The 18202-nt window shown below is 44.3% G+C and overlaps 1 protein-coding gene across 1 annotated transcript; it reads left to right on the top strand.

Moving 5' to 3' along the window:
* The first annotated feature begins 7123 nt into the window (after positions 1–7123).
* Positions 7124–17867, top strand: LOC143926834 (olfactory receptor 6N1-like). The gene is made up of 2 exons (XM_077450873.1): positions 7124–7283; positions 16482–17867. The coding sequence occupies exons 1-2, from the start codon at positions 7263–7265 to the stop codon at positions 17457–17459; spliced, it is 999 nt and encodes a 332-aa protein (XP_077306999.1). The 5' UTR covers positions 7124–7262; the 3' UTR covers positions 17460–17867.
* Positions 17868–18202: the final 335 nt, after the last annotated feature.

Here is an 18202-nt window from a genome sequence, read left to right as displayed (position 1 = left end):
ATTCTGCTGCTTACAGGACTTCTTTGCAAGATCAATCATAAAGGGAAGTTGGTGATTCTTGTGGCCCAGAAGATCTTGGTATGCAGAGATTATAAAGATGGTGGTAGGGGACCCATGGACCCTACCACCACATCCAGACCTACTCTCACAAGGTCCGGTATTCCATCCTACCTTACAAACGCTAAATTTAATGGTTTGGCTCTTGAGACCCACATTCTGAAGAAGCATGGGCTGTCAGGTTCAGTGGTATCAACCTCAATTATTGCAAGGAAGCTGGCCTCTAGAGTCATATATTATAGAGTCTGGAAGGCATATGTTTCCTGGTGTGAATCCAGGGGTTGACATCCCAGAAAGTATGTCATAAGAAGAATCCTTGCCTTTCTGCAAATGGGGTTAGAGATGAAGCTGTTCTTGAGTACTATCAAAAGCCAGGTCTCTGCCTTATTGGTATTGCTTCAACGACCACTTGCTTCGCATTCTTTGGTCCGTAGCTTTATACAGGGGGTAACGCGGATTAATCCACCGGTTAGGTCACCCCTGAACCCTTGGGACTTGAATTTAGTTCTGTCGGCATTACAGAAACAGCCTTTTGAGCCGATACATCATATTCCCTTTGTACTTTTGACAAAGAAGCTTGTTTTTCTGGTAGCCATATCTTCTGCAAGAAGTGTATCAGAGTTGGCTGCTCTTTCTTGTAAAGAGCCATATTTAATTATTCAAAAGTATAGGGTAGTATTACGTCCTCATCCTAACTTTCTCCTGAAGGTAGTGTCATGTTTTCACCTAAACCAGAATATTGTTTTACCTACATTTTTTCCAGAACCCTGTTCTACGGAAGAAAAGTCACTACATTCTCTTGATGGGGTGAGAGCAAAGTCTACTTAAAGGCGACTGCTCAGATTCGAAAAACTGATGTTTTGTTTGTGTTGCCTGAAGGTCCTAAAAAAGGACAGGCAGCATCGAAATCTACTATTTCTAAGTGGATTTGGCAAATAATTGTTCAAGCTTATGGTTTGAAGAGGAAGATTCCACCCTTTCAGATCAAAGCGCACTCCACCAGGGCTGTTAGTGCTTCATGGGCATTGCAACATCAAGCCTCCATGGCTGAAATCCGCAACTTGATCTTCAGTTCATACATTTACCAGATTCAGGTGGATGTGAAAAGGCGTGAGGATATCACCTTTGGGCGCAGTGTGCTGCAGGCAGCAGTATAGGTCCTCAGGTCTGATGGTACATTTATTTTGTTTGTGTCTCCCTCCCCTTAGATAGCATTGCTCTGGGACATTCCACATAGTAACTACTATGGCTCTGTGTCCTGTTATGTACGATAAAGAAAATAGGATTTTTATAACAGTTTATCTGTAAAATGCTTTTCTTGGAGTACATCACGGGACACAGAGGTCCCTCCCCTCTTTTGATACACCTTTATTGCATTTTTATAAAAACTGAGGTACTCCCAGTAATGGGAGGGGTTATATAGGGAGTGAACTTCCTGTATTAGGGTATGCCAGTGTCCATCATCTAAAGGTGCCCTATATAAACCAACATAGTTACTACTATGGCTCTGTGTCCCGTAATGTACTCCGAGAAAGGGAGTTTACAGGTAAGCTGTTATAAAAATCCTATTATTTCAGTGCATTACTACAGCTTTACTGCAGTATATTGCAGTGCGTTAGTGCACGCTTACCACAGTATATTGTATATTGAAGTGCATCGGTGCAGTTTTACTGCAGTATATTGTAGTGTGTCAGTGGAGTTACAGATGTACCACTTTACAGGCAGACTAAGGGGACCCCCCAGGCACTATATTTAAAGGTTTTAAAGAGTTTTTAATTTTTATTGTTATTTCTCATTTTTGTGGTTTCATTGTAAGCATCAGTAAAAAAAAAAACATGTCCCCCAGGGCAGTACCCAGACACCCATAAACATTGTTTGCCCAATTACTTGCATATAAGCCTTCATAATGGGCACAATGTGCAATGTTTGTAATTTCTGTCATAAACCAAATCTGGGCTCATTCGGTGTACTGTAGACTAGGATCCCAGTATCCAGTTACTAGGAAGTAGGGGTCTTTTGGGATGAGGGGTGAGGTAACTCCTGATATAAATGAGAGAACTTGATCCCAAAAAGTGGAATGAGCCAGGGAGGACTAAAAACTATGAGCCAGGGAGGGTTTTGGTTGAGGGTAAAGAGGGCACAAGGCAAACTGAGGGTTGGATTTCTTGGATAGAAAGGGTATGTAGGTTCAATGAAATACCTTCAGCTGCATCTCCTTCCACATTTCACTTGGAATCAAGTGTAGGATGCTGTCGTTCCCTCTAAGCACCTTGGTAGTTATTTCCTTATCCAGGAAGTCCTTAGCCCCATTGACAGCAGAAGAGTAGTCTATTTGCTGATCAGCGGTCTGTAGATGTTCGAAATGGAGTATGCACCTTGGTGTAGTAGATGATCCAGTAGGGAGAGTTGAAATATTTTGCCTTTGTCCCTGCATTGTGTAGTGATGAAGCTGATACTTTGCCAGTAGTGGAATATATGAGAAGCTGGGGGAAGCCTGCTCTGAGTGGAACCTGTCCTGTTAAACCGCTGTATGGTCTTGGCCACCGTGCTGCACCTCAGTTTCAGGATCTTGGCAATCTTCCTTTAGATTAGGCCATCTTTTTGTAGAGCAACAATTTTTTTTCAGATCCTCAGAGAGTTCTTTGGCATGTGGTGCCATGTTGAACTTCCAGTGACCAGTATGAGAGAGTGAAAGTGATAACACAAAATTTAACACATCTGCTCCCCATTCACACCTGAGATCTTGTAACACTAACGAGTCACAAGACACCGGGGAGGGAAAATGGCTAATTGGTCCCAATTTGGACATTTTCACTTAGGGGTGTACTCACTTTTGTTGCCAGCGGTTTAGACATTAATGGCTGTGTGTTGAGTAATTTTTTCGGGGACAGCAAATTTCCACTGTTATACAAGCTGTACACTCACTACTTTACATTGTAGACAAGTGTAATTTCTTAAAATATTTACAAAAATGTTATATATATATATATATATATATATATATATATATATGTGTTTGTAGCGGCCATAACCCTTTGCAGGACAGCCTTGACTTATTGGGCTTACCGGTTACCTCCGCTTGGCTTGTTCTTCCACGTCTAGGGGTTCCCAGGGTTGGTAGCCAACAATTTGGACGTTGACACCAATAAAGTCCTTTTTGAAAGGTTTTATTTTGCAAGGGTAACATCCAATAACACAGTCTCGTATAGGAAGAGAAGACAGGGGCTAAGAACTCAGGCACCTTGAACTGCAGATACAACAAAGTCTCTTATTCCACCCAGAGAGTAGCCACTCACAGCTGGGCACTTCAGGGCTGAACAGATCTCTAGCCAGAGATCGTGGCAATCAGCACGTTGACTCAGAACTTGTAAAATTCTCCAACCATGTACAAGTTATAACTTTAAAGTGAACAGGAACCTTTTTTCCTCAGTACCTGGAACGTTCTCTGTCTCCTGAATAGTACTGGAAAAAGTGGGGTTTCATCAATGTCCTTCCCAACTCAGTAACCAGGCACTTCTCAGGATGCCACTTGTCGGCCCTCCTCCGAAGAGTCCTCCCCCGGTCATTTCCACGAGCTGTGGTGCCCCTCCAAGCTGAGAGCACACCCGGATACCTTGAATCCTCCCTCAGTTACTGCGCCTCAGACCAGCCGGTTTCCGAGACTCGGGAATGGAGGGATCCCCACCCAAGACCAGACGGGTCTATTGGGGGTAACCAGTAGAACCATGTTGTGGGATGTCGAACACCCCGTGACCGGGACCCCTCGCGGGGCTACCCCGGTCCTGGAAACAAGACCAGACCACACGGGCCTCACAAACTCCTCTCTTAAACACGTGACCTCAACATCTTAAGTACCCCTTCCCAGACGACTCAGCGAGGCCCGGCACACCCACTGCTTGGTTCTGAGAAGGCTGATACCCAAAACGTCCAACCAGGCCTGGTTCTGGCTTGTCATGTGCACCTCACTGCACACATGACCAAGCAGAACTTCTAACACAGCTCAGCCAAACTGATGTCAAAGTTCAACCTACGTAATTAACCCTCAGAACCCCTACTGTTCTGAGGCAAAAACTAAATTTACACATGAATGACACTTTGCCCAAAATGTCATCCGCTACACATCCCCCCAGTTATTTAGACAATGTCCCCATCATCTAGGTAACAACTAGGGTAAAAATCCTACCAACGAAAATAACTATTCAGTGCCTGAGTTCTTTTTTTGGGTGTTGGGGAAGGGAAAGAAGGGAAAACATATTCAACCATTAACGTTTCCACAATGACACATTCAGTTGTACACATACCACCCAGCTGACTGACTAAACCCACCCAGACTCCGGTGAACTTGACAGTCGATCTCGGTGCATCCTGAAAGAGAACATAATACAAAAGACAACACTGTACACTCTACACTTCGCCTTGAAGATCGAAATTCCATCATTAATACAACGGAACTTCCTCCTTCATAGACACATAAAATATCTCTCAAGCATGTTCTAATTACTTGAGGAGAAAGAAAAAAAAATAAAGTACTTGCCTATTACCACTCCTTTCCTGACGACTCATGCCACCTAGTGGTCAGAGCTGCTGTAACTACAAGTCTCTCAACAAACAGAGCACGGTGGGCTAAAAAGCCTGAAGAACTCGATGTGCATCCTCTTGTAAAATTGCCTACCTAACTACCCCAGAGTCCTCATGACTTGCAGAAACACTGGAAAACTGAAGACACAAAGAAATTCTTCTTCTTTTCTGCAAAACTCTTCAAAGAATATATATATATATATATATATATATATATACACACTGTAATATATATATATATATATATATATATATATATATATATATATATATATATATATGATCAGGGGCGTAACTAGAAATCACAGGGCCCCATAGCAAAATGTTGTATGGGCCCCCCCGCCCCCACAAAAAAATAATTAACTAATGCCATTGAACAACAGACTACCACATCCATGTGGCACAGTACTCAGGCAACGGCTTATATTAATTTTTAACAACAAAGTATGCACTATACTGTATGCAGCCCCTGAAGGGAACACATTGCTGACCTCCAGGCCTTCTAACCAATTTCTGTTCTGTTATATAAAACAAAATAGTTCAACTCACCATAATGCAAAATCAGTGGGATCCCTGAGCGTGTCACTTGCCATCATCGCCTGCCACCAGATGCAGATTTTAACTTGTCACACGTTGCAGAATGTCACCTACCACATGTTGCGGATTGTCCTCTTGCCACATCCCAGATTGTCACTTGCCACGTCACTTGCCACGCATTATGGATTGTCACTTGCCACGTCCTGGATTGTCACTTGCCGCACATTAAGGAATGTCATTTGTCACATCACCTGCCGCACGTTGCGGATTGTCCACTTGCCACGTCGCCTGCTACCAGGTGCAGATTGTCACTTGTCACACGTTGCAGAATGTCACCTGCAACATGTTGCGGATTATCCACTTGCCACATCCCGGATTGTCACTCGCCACACATTACGGATTGTCCCTTGCCACGTCCTAGATTGCCACTTGCCACACATTACAGATTGTCATTAGCCACGTCCTAGATTGCCACTCGCCACACATTATGGATTGTCACTTGCCACGTCCTAGATTGTCACTTGCCACACATTATGGATTGTCACTTGCCACATCCCGGGTTGTCACTTGCCACGTCACCTGCCACACATTACGGATTGTCACTTGCCACGTCACCTGCCACACATTACGGATTGTCACTTGCCACGTCATCTGCCACACATTACGGATTGTTACTTGCCATGTCACGGATTTTCACTTGCCACGTCACCTGCCGCATATTACAGATTGTCACCTGCCACATCCAGGTTGTCACTTACCACATCACCTGCCACACATTACGGATTGTCACTTGCCATGTCCCAGGTTGTCACTTGCCATGTCACCTGCCACACATTATGGATTGTCACTTGCCACGTCACCTGCCACACATTACGGATTGTCACTTGCCACGTCACAGATTTTCACTTGCCACGTCACCTGCCACACATTATGGATTGTCACTTTCCACGTCACCTGCCACACATTACGGATTGTCACTTGCCACGTCACAGATTTTCACTTGCCACGTTACCTGCCACACATTACAGATTGTCACTTGCCATGTCCCGGTTGTCACTTGCCACGTCGCCTGCCACACATTATGGATTGTCACTTGCTCTGTCACTTTCCTGCTGTGTCACAGAGTCAGGCAGCAGATAGTTAGCTTCCTGGCTGCCTGCACAGTGAGGGGAAAACTGCACTGCAGGGATGCAGGGCGGGCGCGGGGCAGTGAGAGATGATGTCATCTCTATGGTCCCCCACCCGTCAGCTCCCTGATTGGCCAGCCCGCTCACGCCCACTCTCTCACCCGCGGAGCCGCCCGCTCTCGCCCGCGAAGCCGCGGACCACCCGCGGAGCCGCGAACCACCCGCTGAGCCAGGGGCCGCGCGCTATCACCCACGGAGCCGCCCACTCTCACCCGTGGACCACGCGAGGAGCCGCGGGCCGCCCGCTATCACCCACGGAGCCGCGCCGCCTGTCCTCACTGGGCCCCACTTGACTGCGGGCCCCATAGCGCCCGCATGTGTTGCTATGGCGGTAGTTGCGCCACTGTATATGATTGATACATCCTTTATTTAGAAAAACAATACAATAAAAGATTATATCAATATAAATGAATAAATAAATGCATTTAGTTATTTATGCATGTGGCTAGTTAGTTTAAAGTGTTGCATAAAGTTTTGGTGCTATATAAATCCTGAATAATAATAATAATAATAATAATAATAATACTAATCAACCAATGAAGTATTTGATTCGTTTTCACAGGAAAAAGTATATAGAAAAGTTATTTTTAATTCAATTAATTATAACAACAACAACAACAGTATATCACAAGAAGCTCAGATGTCGAACAAAGACTAATCATTCCTCAGAGATTTATAATTAGCATTATATCCCGTGTATGTTTTACAGCCAGGGGTTTAAATAGGAACGAATCACAGCATCGTTTCAGCACAGGCCAAAACAAAGGCAAAGCTATGCAACATGTGTGCCAAATACTAAAATTTATTTGAACTGTGCATGTAAAGTTTATTTCATTCAACTTTGAAGAAGTTTAAATCCTTGAGTGCAAAATCTTGCAAAAGCTTTCTGGGATTTTTTTTGCTATGGGAACTGGTATAAGGAAGGTAAGTTTGAAGTTTAAAGGGTTATGTTGGGATATTTTGGGTAAAGTTTTGTGGTTTTGAACAGCAACCCTAAAACCTCGTACACGCGTTCCGATTGTTAGCAGGCAGAGCGTCAGACTTTTGTCCGAAGGCCGTGTGCCAGGATTTTGTCTTGCAGATTAAAGGCACACAATTGTTTAGGAGATGTGTCTATGGGAATGTTTGACCATTCTTTCAGAAACAAATTTGTGAGGTCAGGCACTGATGTTGGACCAGAAGGCCTGGCTCGCAGTCTACCCTCTAATTCATCCCAAAGTTGTTCTATCAGGTTGAGGTCAGGACTCTGTGCAGGCCAGTCAAGTTCTTCCACTCCAAACTCACTCATCCTTGTCATTATGGACCTTGCTTTGTGCACTGGTCCAAATCATTTGGTGGAGAGGGGATTATGGTGCGGGGGTTGTTTTTCAGGGGTTGGATTGGCCCCTTAGTTCCAGTGAAGGGAACTCTTAAGGTGTCAGCATACCAAGACATTTTGGACAATTTCATGCTCCCAACTTTGTGGGAAAAGTTTGGGGGTGGCCCCTTGCTGTTCTAACATGACTGTGCACAGGGGCGGACTGACCATTGGGCCACTCAGGCACTGCCCGAGGGCCCCGTGCCACTAGGGGGCCCCATCAGGGTTGCCAGCCTCAGAAAAACCAGGAAAAGTATGTAAAAATCTGTGTTTTTTTTACATCTGTCTCTCCAGTACCTTCTCAGTCAATAGAAACAGGTCTGTGTATACTGTGTGATTGTATACTGTGTTTGTGTATACTGTGTGGCCCCATAATGTCTGATTGCCTGGGGGCCCCATAATCTCCTATTGCCCTGGGGCCCCATGAGTTGTCAGTCCGCCCCTGACTGCGCACCAGTTCACAAAGCAAAGTCCATAAAGACATTGATGAGTGAGTTTGGGGTGGAGGAACTTGACTGGCCTGCTCAGAGTCCTGACCTCAACCCGATAGAACACCTTTGAGATGAATTAGAGAGGAGACTGCAAGCCAGGCCTTCTCGTCCACATCAGTGCCTGACCTTGCAAATGCGTTTCTGGAAGAATGGTCAAACATTCCCATAGACACACTCCTAAACCTTGTGGACGGCCTTCCCAGAAGAGTTGAAGCTGTTATAGCTGCAAAGGGGGGGCCAGCTCCATATTGAACCCTACGGACTAAGACTGGGATGCCATTAAAGTTCATGTGCGTGTAAAGGCAGGCGTCCCAATACTTATGGTAATCAATATAGGTTAAATGCCATGTTTGGGTGCATTTACACAATATTAGGCATGTCAAGAGTTTCTGTCCAAAACCTCCTCTCAAAAACACTCTTGTGGGTCTTTTTCAGCCTGTAAACGCAAATATGCCTTTAAATTCCTCAAATGTGCATGGACACACAAGCCACTGTCCTGTATCTCAGCAATCTAAGCCAGAACTAAAATAAATCATTTTGGCTTAAATTAGGTTTTAACCACTTCAGCTCCAGAAGATTTACCCCCTCCCCCCTTCATGACCAGGCCATTTTTTGCGATACAGCAGTGCATTACTTTAACTGACAATTGTGAAGTCCTGCCACTCTGTACCCAAATGAAATTGATGTCCCTTTTGTCCCACAAATAGAGCTTTATTATGGTGCTATTTGATATTTGGCGGTTTTTATTCTGCAAACTATGGGATAGATTTATGGAATTTTTAATTTATTTAATTATTTTACTACTAATGGTGGCGATCAGTGACTTAAAGTGGAGGGCCACCCTGATAAAAAAAAAATACATTAAAAATTAGAAAAAAATCATTAAAATAAAAAAAAAAAAAAAAATGATTTTTTTTTACTTACCATAAATGCCTGTTGCTAGGCACATCATCCTAATCTGCCTCTTCCTCCTCCGCGGAGATCTTCTTTCTTCTCTCCTCCGTGCGGCGTCTTCTGGGTAATGGGTCGCGCTGTGTTCTGGAAACTGTGTGTCCCAGATCACAGCGCGCCCCATTCACAAAGCGCTGAGCGACTCGCGCATGCGCAGTAGGAAACGGGCAGTGAAGACGCAAGGCTCCACTGCCTGTTTCCATTACATAGAATGGCGGCGCCGGGACCCGAGAGCCGAGGGACGGGTCAGCCTCGGGCGGCCGACATCGTGGGCGCCCTGGACAGGTAAGTCGGCTTATTAAGTCAGCAGCTACAGTGTTTGCAGCTGCTGACTTTTAATTCTTTTTTTTTTTTTTTAACCGGCCCTCCTCTTTAAAGCGGGACTGCAATATTGAGAAGGACAAATCGGACACTAATGCCAGGTACACACGATCGGACTTTCGATCGTGTGTGGGCTCCAGTGGACTTTTTCATCCCAAAAGTCTGGTGGACTTAGAAATAAGACCGGCTTCAAATTTGTCCGCCGGACTCGGCTTTCAGCGGACAATCCGTTCGTCTGTGTGCTAGTCCGACGGACTAAGCCCGACGCTAGGGCAGCTATTGGCTACTGGCTATGAACTTCCTTATTCTACGTCATCACGTTCAAATCCATCGGACTTTTGGAGTGATCGTGTGTGGCCGAGTCCGTTTGTTTGAAAGTCCGGCGGACCTCAGCTGCAAAGTCCGTTGAATTGTCCGCCAAACCAAGTCCGTTGAAAAAAGTCCGGTCGTGTGTACGCGGCATAAGTGACACGTTTGACACCTTTTTGGAGACCAGTGACACTAATACAGTGATCAGTGCTAAAAATATGCACTGTCACTGTACTAATGACACTGGCTGGGAAGGGGCTAATATCAGGGGCGATCAAAGGGTTAAAATGTGTGCCTAAAATGTGCTTGTACTATGGGTAGGCAGAGATCTGAGTTCCTGCTTTGCAGAAACACAGGATCACTACCTTCCCTACTGACCGAACGGCAGTCTGCCTTGTTTACATACAGTAGGCAGACCGCTGTTCTGTTTCTATCCCAAACAATTGGCGGGTCCCGGCGGACATCAAGTCCACTGGAACCCACTGATTATGTCCAATCACAGTGGGAGCAGGTCACCGCGGCAGACTCGGAAGTGCAGAATCACGTACTAGATACGTTTCCCTGCTCAGGAGAGTATACGGTCAGCATACAGGTTCTCCAACAAACCTCTGAGGTCTTCACAGAACAGCTGCATTTATACTGAGATTAAATTACACACAGGTGGACTCTTATTTACTAATTAGGTGACTTCTAAAGGCAATTGGTTCCAATAGATTTTAGTTAGGGGTATCAGAGTAAAGGGGGCTGAATACAAATGGACGCCACACTTTTCACATATTTATTTGTAAACAATGTTGAAAACCATTTATCATTTTCCTTCCATTTCACAATTATGTGTCACTTTGTGTTGGTCTATCACATAAAATCCCAATAAAATACATTTACGTTTTCGGTTGTAACTTGAGAAAATGTGGAAAATGTCAAGGGGTATGAATACTTTTTCAAAGCACAGTATATTGGAAACACTTCATTCTAGACTGTTGCGTACCAATTGGAAAGGTTTAGACAAAGAAATTCTCAATTGTCAAAAAAAGTTTTGACCCGTGAATCTTTGCTTAACTACTTGCTGACCGCCGGCAGTCAAATGACGGCCAGTCGGCGCACCTATTGTGGTGGGAGGCCGTCATATGATGGCCTCCCATTTAAACAGGGAATGTGCGCGTATCCCTGTTTCTTCGGTGGCGGCGTGTCACGGAGACACCGCTCGCCACCGAAGGGGGTGAACAGCCATTGGTTATGGCTGTTTACCACGTGATCGGCCGTGATGAAGTCACGGCCGATCACAGATGGTCACACCCCCACTGTGCACGGCGCATGCGCTCGATCGCGAGCGAGCTGCGCGTGCACGTCGGTGGCTGCGTGTTCCCTGGGAACACTGCTCACCACCGATGCTGGTAAACAGCCATTGGCCGGCTGTTTACCCACGTGACCGGCTGTGATCCTTTCACAACCGATCACTAAAATGTAAACAAACAGTGGTAGCAAGATGTTACCGGGTTCTCCTCCTCACACACTGATCATGTGTGAGGAGGAGATTGCGGTAACATCTCGTTACCGCCAACAGTGTACACCAATCACACTGATTGCCCCCCCCCAATAAAGAGGACCTGTCACCACCCCTCATAGTACCTGTCACTCACAGTCCATCAGAGTACCTGAGTATCTGTCCTAGTCCATCTGAGTACCTGAGTACCTGTCACAGCCCATCAGAGTACCCGAGTACCTGTCACAACCCATCAAAGTACCCGAGTACCTGTCACGGGTCATCCGAGTACCCGGGTACCTGTCACAGTTCATCTGAGTACCCGAGTACCTGTCACAGTCCATATGAGTACCTGTCACCGCCCTTCAGAGTATCCAAATACCAGTCACCAGGCCATCAGAGTACCTGTCACCAGGCCATCAAAGTACCCGAGTACCTGTCACCAGGCCATCAGAGTACCCGAGTACCTGTCACCAGGCCATCAGAGTACCCGAGTACCTGTCACCAGCCCATCAGAGTACCCGAGTACCTGTCACCAGGCCATCAGAGTACCTGTCACCAGGCCATCAGAGTACCCGAGTACCTATTTGCAGCCCATGTCTCATAGAATACACGTTGGGGTGTTTGCTTTCCAAAATGGGGTCATTTTGTGGGTAATTTCACTGTCCTGGTGCTCCTGGACCTTCAAAAATGTGATAGGTAGGAATGAAATGAGATGTGTCATTTATGCTCCTAGAACGCCTGAACGTACTACTTCAATGTTCGGCCTCTCTATGTGGCCAGGCTGTGTAAAAGTCCTACACATGTAGTATCACCATACTCAGGAGGAGTAGTAGAATGTGTTTTGGGGTGTAATTTTTGCTATATACATGCTATGTGTTAGAAATATCTTATAAATTAACAACTTTGTGTAAAAAAAAAAAAAATGCCTTTTAATTTTTTTCCACATATTCCAAAAACTTCTGGAAAAAAATGAACCGTTCAAAAGACTCATTATGCCTCACAGATTATACGTTGGGGTGTTAGCTTTCCAAAATGGGGTCATTTTATGGGAAATTCCATTGTCCTGGTACTTCAGGGCCTTCAAAAGTGTAATAGGTGGTTGAGAAATGAGATGCGTCATTTTTGCTCGTAGAACGTCTGAAGGTACTACATCAATGTTGGTGCTCTGTATGTGGCCAGGCTATGTAAAAGTCTCACACCTGTGGTATCGCCGTACTCGGGAAGAGTAGCAGAATGTATTTTGGGGTGTAATTTGTTGTATGCATAGGCTGTGTGTGCGAAATAACCTGATAATATGACAATTTTGTAAAAAAAAATAATAATAAAAAAAAATCTTCATTTTGCAAAGAATTGTGGGAAAAAATGACAACTTAAAAAAACTCACCGTGCTACTTACTTAATACCTTGGAATGTCTACTTGGTAAAAAGGGGTCATTTGGGGGGTATTTGTACTTTCCTGACTTGTTAGTGTCTCAAGAAATGAGATACACCTGATGTACTGAAGGCCTGATCAGAAGTGATCAATTTTCAGCGATTGGCACCATAGGTTATAGACTCTATAACTTTCACAAAGACCAAATAATATATACTAATGTGTGTTATTTTTACCAAAGATATGTAGCAGTATAAATTTTAGCCAAAATGTATGAAGAAAAATTACTAATTAGCAAAATTTTATGACCGAAACAAAGAAAAAGGCATTTTTTTCACAAAATTTACGTTTTATTTTATTTATAGCACAAAAAATAAAAAACCCACTAGTTATTAAATACCACTAAAAGAAAGATCTATTTGTGTGGAAAAAAGGACACAAGTTTCATATGGATACAGTGTTGCACGACTGAGTAATTGTCATTCAAACTGTGAGAGCGTTGAAAGCTGAAAATTGGTCTGGTCAGGAAGGGGGTGTAAGTGCCCGGTATTGAAGTGGTTAAGGAGGTCTCCACCCAGTCCATAAAATGGTGGGGGGGGGGGGGGTTCTGGATAGATCCACTTATGTAGAATGTTTTTTTGTGCTGCATGGGCTATAATAGTGAGGAACTGTTTGCAGCCTCTTGAGATCCTGGTACCTGGATGATCAATTTGGCCAGAAAGTGCCCAATCAAGGGTCAAAGGTAGGGAGTTTATTAAATGCATAGTGATATAACGCATAATTGAGTGCCAAAAAGGTTTAATCCCGGGGCACAAACAGAAAGCATGGAGTAAATCGGCGTCTAGATGACCACATTTTGGACAGCAAGATGAGGAGCTTAGGCTCATAAGGTAAGAGCGATTTGGAGGAGATATGCAAGAATGGTGGAAGAGTCTAAGCATCATTTCATGGTACATTGTTGCTTTGATCGGACTCCAAGGCAAACGCAATGTTTTTACAAGAGTGTCAGTAGATAGATGGGGGAAATCCTTGGTCAATTTGGTTACACCAATTGTTGTGGCAGTGAAGACCAGCGATTGCCAGAGAAAATTGTATAGGGTAGACACAGATTTTTTACTTGGGTTAGGATGTCCTAAGACAGGGATCTCAAACTGGCGGCCCTCCAGCTGTTGCAAAACTACAAGTCCCATCATGCCTCTGCCTGTGGGAGTCATGCTTGTAACTGTCAGCCTTGCAATGCATCATGGGACTTGTAGTTTAGCAACAGCTAGGGGGGCCGCCAGTTTGAGATCCCTGTCCTAAATGCATATCCAAGTTTTCCCAGTCTCTTTGAGAGAACTTTTTGATAATGGAGGTCATGTAGGATTTTTCCAGTAGGGGATCATCTCTAGATCTACCTTAGAAGTAAATAATTCCTGGCATTTACCAAATATTTGATATAGCGTAGGCCAGGGCCAGGACAAGGGGTGGGCAGGAGGGACGGCTGCCCCTGGCACAATGGTTTATTGCAGGGGTAGGGGGCACCCTGACCCTAATCCTAAGGGAAAAGGGGGGCGCAGTTTGGCATCTTTGCCCTGGGCGCTGAATGACCTTGTCCCACCACTGGTGTAGGCCTTCATGATGTCACTGTTTAGGTGGGATGACCAAAGAACTCTGGTCCAAATTATTACATAAGGAAAGAATGGGGATGCATGCGTATTTAGCATGCAGTGTGTGCATATTTTATATATGTTTTAGGCTGGGTTCACACTGCTGCGGGGGGAGATCCGGATGTGATTCGCACCGCAAATCACATCCGATCTCCGTAGCGATGCGAGTTCAGCCATACAGATAGTATGGCTGAATTCGCATCGCTCCCGCAGCAAACTCGCACGGGACCCTTTTTTTGGTCCGCAACAGAATCGGATCACATGGGGGTTCACACCATGCGATCCGATTCCTGTGCGAGTCGGCAGATCGCACTGCGATATGCGGACGGATCTGGGGGTGTCATTAGCATATCATTGACACTCCCAGCCGTCCGCATAGGGCAGTGTGAACTGCCGGCGGGAGGTGTGCGATGCGGGAAAACACCGCGGATTCGCGGCGTTCCCGCAACGCAGCGGTGTGAACCCAGCCTTAAAAAAATAAAATTATATATTTTTAAGAATGTTAATGTCATTTTTTTTTTTTAGGGTGGCCCTCCGCTTTAAGGACGGAGCCTCTTTCTGAGATTTGTTGTTTACAAGTTAAAAACTGTTTTGTTTTTTTGCTAGAAAATTACTTAGAACCCCCAAACATTATATATTTTTTTTCTAACACCCTAGAGAATAAAATGGCGGTCATTGCAATACTTTCTGTCACCGTATTTGTGCAGCGGTCTTACAAGCGCACTTTGTTTAGAAAAAATACACTTTTTTTTAATAAAAAAATAATAAAGTTAGTAAATTGATACCAAACATGTCACGCTTCAAAATTGTGCCCACTCATGGAATGGCGATAAACTTTTACCCTTAAAAATCTCCATAGGTGACATTTAAAAATTTCTACAAGTTACAGATGAGGTTTAGGGCTAGAATTATTGCTCTCGCTCTACTGATCATGGCGATACCTCACATGTGTGGTTTGAATATATATATATATATATATATATATATATATATATATATATATATATATATATATATATATATATATATATATATATATATATAGTTTCATAGTTAGTAAGGTTGATTCATACACTAGGGCCAATTTTGGACAGACGCCAATTAACCTACCTGCATGTCTTTGGTTAGTGGGAGGAAACTGGAGTACCCGGAGGAAACCCACGCAGGCACAGGGAGAACATGCAAACTCCAGGCAGGCAGTGTCGTGGTTGGGATTCGAACCAGCGACCCTTCTTACTGCTAGGTGAGAGTGTTAGCCACTACACCACTGTACATATATATATACACATACACATACACATAGCCTTACAAAAGTATTCACCACCCTTGGCATTTTTCGTGTTTTGTTGCCTCACAACCTGGAATTAACATGGATTGTTTGAGGATTTGCATCATTTCATTTACACAACATGCTAACAACTTTGAAGATTTTTTTTTTTATTATTATTGCAAAGCAACCAACAAATAGGACAAAATAACAGAAAAAAGTCAATGTGCATAACTATTCCCCCCCCTAAAGTCAATACTTTGTAGAGCCGCCTTTTGTGGCTATCACAGCTCCAAGTTGCTTTGGATAAGTCTCTATGAGTCTTGCCACATCTCACCACTGAGATTTTTGCCCATTCCTCCTTGCAAAACTGCTCCAGCTCCTTCAAGTTGGATGGTTTGCGCTTGTGAACAGCAATCTTTAAGTCTGACCACAGATTTTCCATTGGATTGAGGTCTGGGGCTTTGACTAGGCCATTCCAACACATTTACATGTTTCCCCTTAAAGTTAAACCAATCAAATGTTGCTTTAGCAGTGTGTTTGGGGTTATTGTCCTGCTGGAAGGTGAACCCACGTCCTAGCCTCAAATCACACACAGAGTGGTAAAGGTTTTGCTAATTTTCTAAAGGCTGTAATGTAACAAAATAGGTAAAAAGCCAAGGAGGGGTGAATACCTTGGAAAGGCACTGTATGTATGTATGTATATCTATATCTATATCTATATATATATATATATATATATATATATATATATATATATATATATATATATATATATACACACACTCAAAAATGAGGGACGAAGGGCTAAACTAAGGAAAACGAACCTTGTGAATGGAGCCTTTAATCTTACAACCAAAATGATTGTAGCTTCAGGTTGGCTATAATGAAGCAATTTTCTTTATTTTATATGATCTAGGTTAATGAAGATTACTTGAAATCAATAGTTTCTTCCAATGCAACTTTTACCCAAGTGACAGAATTCATCATTTTCGGATTCCAGAGCCTTCAGAATTACCACATTTTGCTTTTCTGTGTATTACTTTGTATCTACCTCCTCACCCTTTCTGGCAATGGCAACATCTTCTTCTTGGTCATCTTTGACCGGCATCTCCACACCCCAATGTACTTCTTTGTCTGCAACTTGTCCTTTATAGACATAACATACACCTCGGTAACCATCCCGAAGATGTTGGCCAAGTTCCTGATGAACCTGGATACCATTTCCTACAATGCCTGCTTCACACAGATGTATATTTTCCTGTCTTTAGGAGCAACAGAGTGTCTACTCCTGGCTGTAATGTCCTACGATCGCTACTTAGCTATATGCTCACCCTTACACTACCAAACCACCATGACAAGACGATTGTATTTAATACTCTCCGCTGTAGCTTGGTCTGGCGGCTTTGCATCTCCACTCACAGCCACACTTCTTGCCTTAAAGTTACCTTATTGTGGTTCCAATATCATCAACCATTACTACTGTGATCATCCTCCGCTGCTCCAGTTGGCCTGTGCCGAAACATCCTTTAATGTAGCGATAGGGTCTTCCATGGCTGGCACTGTCATTTTGATAAGCCTTATTTTAGTTGTCTTATCATATATTAAGATTATTATAGCAATTCTCAAAATCAGTTCCCATGCTGGCCGTAAGAAGACATTTTCTACCTGCGGCTCTCACTTTGCAGTGGTGAGTTTATTTTTCCTGCCCCTTATCTTCATGTACGTTCGTCCAAAAGCCTCCTACTCATCCGATGTGGACTCTTTGGTGTCCTTTTTATATACAGTATTAACTCCCTTGATGAATCCCTTTATATACAGCTTGAGAAACAAGGACATTAAAGAGGCTTTCCAGAGGAAAATAAGCTGCAAGTATACTTTTTCCAACACTGTGTAGAATCTATTTAAAGAACACATTTTTGTTAGATAAACTGTTATTATGCTTTTTGTTTTGTTACTATTTTGAAGCCAGTGGCTCAGTACTGTTGAAATCTTTATTTGGACAAAACGTTCAACAACATGACACTGCTGCAGCCACATGCAACTGCTTTTGTTGGCTAGGCTGCCCATGCGTTCAAGTAATGCCGCGTACACACGATCAAACAATCGGGTGGAAAAGTCCGGCAAACTCAAGTCCGCCGGATAATCCCTCCGTGTGTAGCCTCCGGCGGACTTTTTTTTACCCGAAAGTACGGCTTAGAAAGTAGTTTTGCACTCCAATCTTCCCGCTGGACTTGCATTTCGGCGGACAATCCGGCCGTGCGTATGCCAGTCCGCCGTACTTTTGAAATGAACTGACTTTTCCCGCCTGGAGAAAAGTCCGCTCATTTTGAGCGCGGCTCCAGGTAGGCGGGGCCCGCGAAGGAGACGTCGCTGGCCCCGCCACCTGGTATGGGCTTAAAGGGGAACCCCAACGCCGAAAAAAAAAAAATCGGTGTGGGGGTCCCCCCCAGGTCCACATCAGATCCTTGTCCGAGCACGCTACCCGGCCGGCCAGGAAAGGGGGGGACGAGCGAGCGCCCCCCCTCCTGAGCCATACCAGGCCGCATGTCCTCAACATGGGGGGTGCCTTGTCCCCATGTTGATGAGGACAAGGGCCTCTTCCCGACAACCCTGGCCGTTGGTTGTCGGGGTCTGCGG

The sequence above is a fragment of the Lithobates pipiens genome, unplaced genomic scaffold, assembly GCF_037356315.1.
Source record: "Lithobates pipiens isolate NorthernLeopardFrog02 unplaced genomic scaffold, aLitPip1_a1.2 Scaffold_23, whole genome shotgun sequence".
NCBI classification, from domain to species: Eukaryota; Metazoa; Chordata; class Amphibia; order Anura; family Ranidae; genus Lithobates; species Lithobates pipiens.
The sequence above is the reverse complement of the archived record's forward strand: the minus strand, read 5'-3'. Positions and strand labels throughout refer to the sequence as shown.

Coding starts and splice junctions, on each gene's coding strand:
- LOC143926834 (XM_077450873.1), top strand. CDS start 7,263: ATGGGAACTGGTATAAGGAAG. Junction 7,284..16,481: donor TGGGAACTGGTATAAGGAAG/GTAAGTTTGAAG, acceptor TATATGATCTAG/GTTAATGAAGATTACTTGAA.